This window comes from Etheostoma spectabile, chromosome 17 (genome assembly GCF_008692095.1).
Source record: "Etheostoma spectabile isolate EspeVRDwgs_2016 chromosome 17, UIUC_Espe_1.0, whole genome shotgun sequence".
In the NCBI taxonomy this organism is placed as follows: domain Eukaryota; kingdom Metazoa; phylum Chordata; class Actinopteri; order Perciformes; family Percidae; genus Etheostoma; species Etheostoma spectabile.
Window position 1 is genome coordinate 7,606,792 of NC_045749.1, and position 2,525 is coordinate 7,609,316.

At 39.6% G+C, this 2,525-nt stretch overlaps 1 protein-coding gene across 10 annotated transcripts in view; it reads left to right on the forward strand.

Annotated features, from left to right (window-relative positions):
• The window catches only part of LOC116705103 (pleckstrin homology domain-containing family A member 1), a 19,586-nt gene that overhangs the window by 5,258 nt on the left and 11,803 nt on the right, over window positions 1–2,525 (forward strand). For 9 of the 10 annotated variants that reach the window (XR_004335845.1, XR_004335846.1, XR_004335848.1 and 6 more), the window contains exons 2-4: window positions 450–663; window positions 1,563–1,619; window positions 1,746–1,791. Coding sequence is in view for 6 of the 10 variants with exons in the window: in XM_032540977.1 (XP_032396868.1) it covers window positions 523–663; window positions 1,563–1,619; window positions 1,746–1,791 (244 nt within the window). In the remaining 4 variants the exon portion in view is untranslated. Of the gene's footprint in view, window positions 1–66; window positions 345–449; window positions 664–1,562; window positions 1,620–1,745; window positions 1,792–2,525 lie in introns of those variants that run through there. The other variant, XM_032540978.1, reaches the window with a different exon arrangement.

Genomic DNA, 2,525 nt, shown 5'->3' on the forward strand with positions numbered 1-2,525 from the left:
TTTTTTTTGACCATGCTCAAGTTGGTGCTCAGCTGTGGAGGGAGGGTTTAGAAGGGGCTGGCCAGAGGCTTGCCAAATCGGATGAGAGTACAGTTGAGACAAGATAGGAGAGGACTGCAAAAAAAAAAAGAAGGAGAAAGAGAGCAAGCTAGGGTGGCAGAAGAAGAGAGAGTGACAGTGTGTAGTGAGTGTAACAAGAGGATAAAAGAGAGAGTGGGTGAGGCTGATATAAAAGGATAAAGGCGGAGTTGTGGTTTGTGTCACATGATCCCCTGGCAGGCTGTAGCCTAGTGAGCTCCAGGTGGCAGAGAGACCAGAGATACAGAGAAAAAAAGAAAGCAGGAGTGGGTCACGCTAGCAAGGCTCGCCACAAAGACAACTGAAATTTTACATTGATTCCCTCCCTCCTCACACTTTTTGCTTTACACTCTTTTCTCTCTGTCCTTCAGGAATTATTCCTGATCCTGCTTGCCCCCTCTCCTCTCCCGGCCCCAGCAGGCCAGGGAATGTCCCGGCAGCAAGATGCCTTATGTGGACCGACAGAACCGCATCTGTGGCTTCTTGGACATAGAGGAGTTCGAAAGCAGTGGCAAGTTCCTGCGTCGTTACTTCATACTGGACACACAGCAGGGAAGCTTGGTGTGGTTTATGGACAACCCACAGGTAATTACAGAGGGCTGTGTTAGCTTAGCTTTAAGATTTATTTTCGGGAACAACTCCTCCAGGTACTGTAACCACACAGGCTAATGTTTAATTTGTAGAGTGAAAATTGGAATATTTACAGGCATCTGCATGCCAGCTAACGTTAGTTAGTAAACAGTTTGGATGATCAGCTCTCATGTAGGCCACTTCTATTTAAGCTGTCATCATTCATTATGAACACAAAACTAAGTACAGGCTAAATGGAAAAAGGTGTATTGCATAATTATAGCTGATGGCAATTAGGCACATTACAGGCACAGGAGTAGGTCAGGGTGAATGGTGTGTTTGTGTTTTAGCTATTGGCAGACATTTGTAAAAAATCATTTCGAATAAACTGTGGTTAAACTTTAAACCTTGCATTAGTTATTAGTTGTCATCTAGATTAATCCATGTAGTGAGCACTGATATTTGGAACAGTGGTCATGATTTTCTGCTCTATGACCCTCTGGGTTATTACAGTGTAACTCCTCTTGGTTTGTCGTGCTGGTTTGAAAACGCTATATTTTGAAGTGCACTGTTACATGAAGTATTCATAAATCACGTAGTGCAGGAGAAATTTTAAATAATTCAGTAAGTCCCTTTTCTTTTTATAGATTGAAAAAGCTTACATTTTAATGATGTTAAATCTGGATCTCGTAGTTTCAGAAGCACAGCAGGAAACTAAAATGAACGATCATGGAGTGCATTCAAAGTATACTGTACTTACTCTGTAAAATTGACTTGCACTGCAGAACTTGACTTCATTCCCCCACCACACTATGCTCTGTCATAATCCACAGCTAACTGTCTTTAAAAAATTGGTTGATCATTTTTAGCTTTCACTTTTTGCATACATTGTTCTTTTTACCATCCTCCTACAGAACCTGCCTGTTGGTACAGACTGTGTTGGCTCCCTCAAGCTTACCTACATCTCTAAGGTAAAAAGAAATATTACCACTGAAGCATATCCAAAACTAACATGATATGATTATGCATAAATAGAACCATTTACAGTACTTGGTTGAATTGGTAAACTAACAATTGTGAGCTTTTTTCTCCTTTAGGTCAGCGATGCCACTAAGCAGAGGCCGAAGGCTGAATTCTGCTTTGGTAAGAAAACACAGTTAATCACAATCACAAATCGGTTTTTAATGTCTCAGCATTAAAAATACTAATTTGATTGCTAACTGTAGGAGTAGAAAAATTTAGACCTATTTAGAAAGAATTCAATGATTTCCCTAACCTTTTTACAGCTGAAATCCTTTTATCTGTACTGGCATGGTGTAGCTTATGTGTCTTGGACATTATTATTGACAGTATGAATGAATGAAATAAATGGTAACTCAAAGAAAACTTGTATCTTGTTAAAGAAGAGAACTTGCATGCACTGCTTTGCAAACATCAGCAGTGATGGTGTGATTAATCAGCTGCGTACACTTAATACAATCAAAGGGAGGAATGTTTGCTAACCTTCTCTGCCCTCTAAACTTGGTCAAGCACTGCTCTCTGTGTACTTTCTCCACCATGGCCCAGGCAGCCGTGTTTAACATTGTCTGTTTAGCCAACACACCATGCAGGAGGCCACAGCAGTTGATGGTCTGATGTGTTGATCAGGTTGAACTATTTAATGATTGTTTGTGCCTTTTTTTTTTTTAGATTTCTTAACCCTAATCAACAAGGTGATTGTGTTGGCACCTGATACTTTTTCTTAGATCATGTTTTTAAATTTAATAAATTCACTCAGATATTGGACATTGCTCCCAAGAGTCCTGTCTTTATAATTGCAGTCCATATTGTACTGCAGAAAGCATGTTTTTATATATATATATATATATATATATATA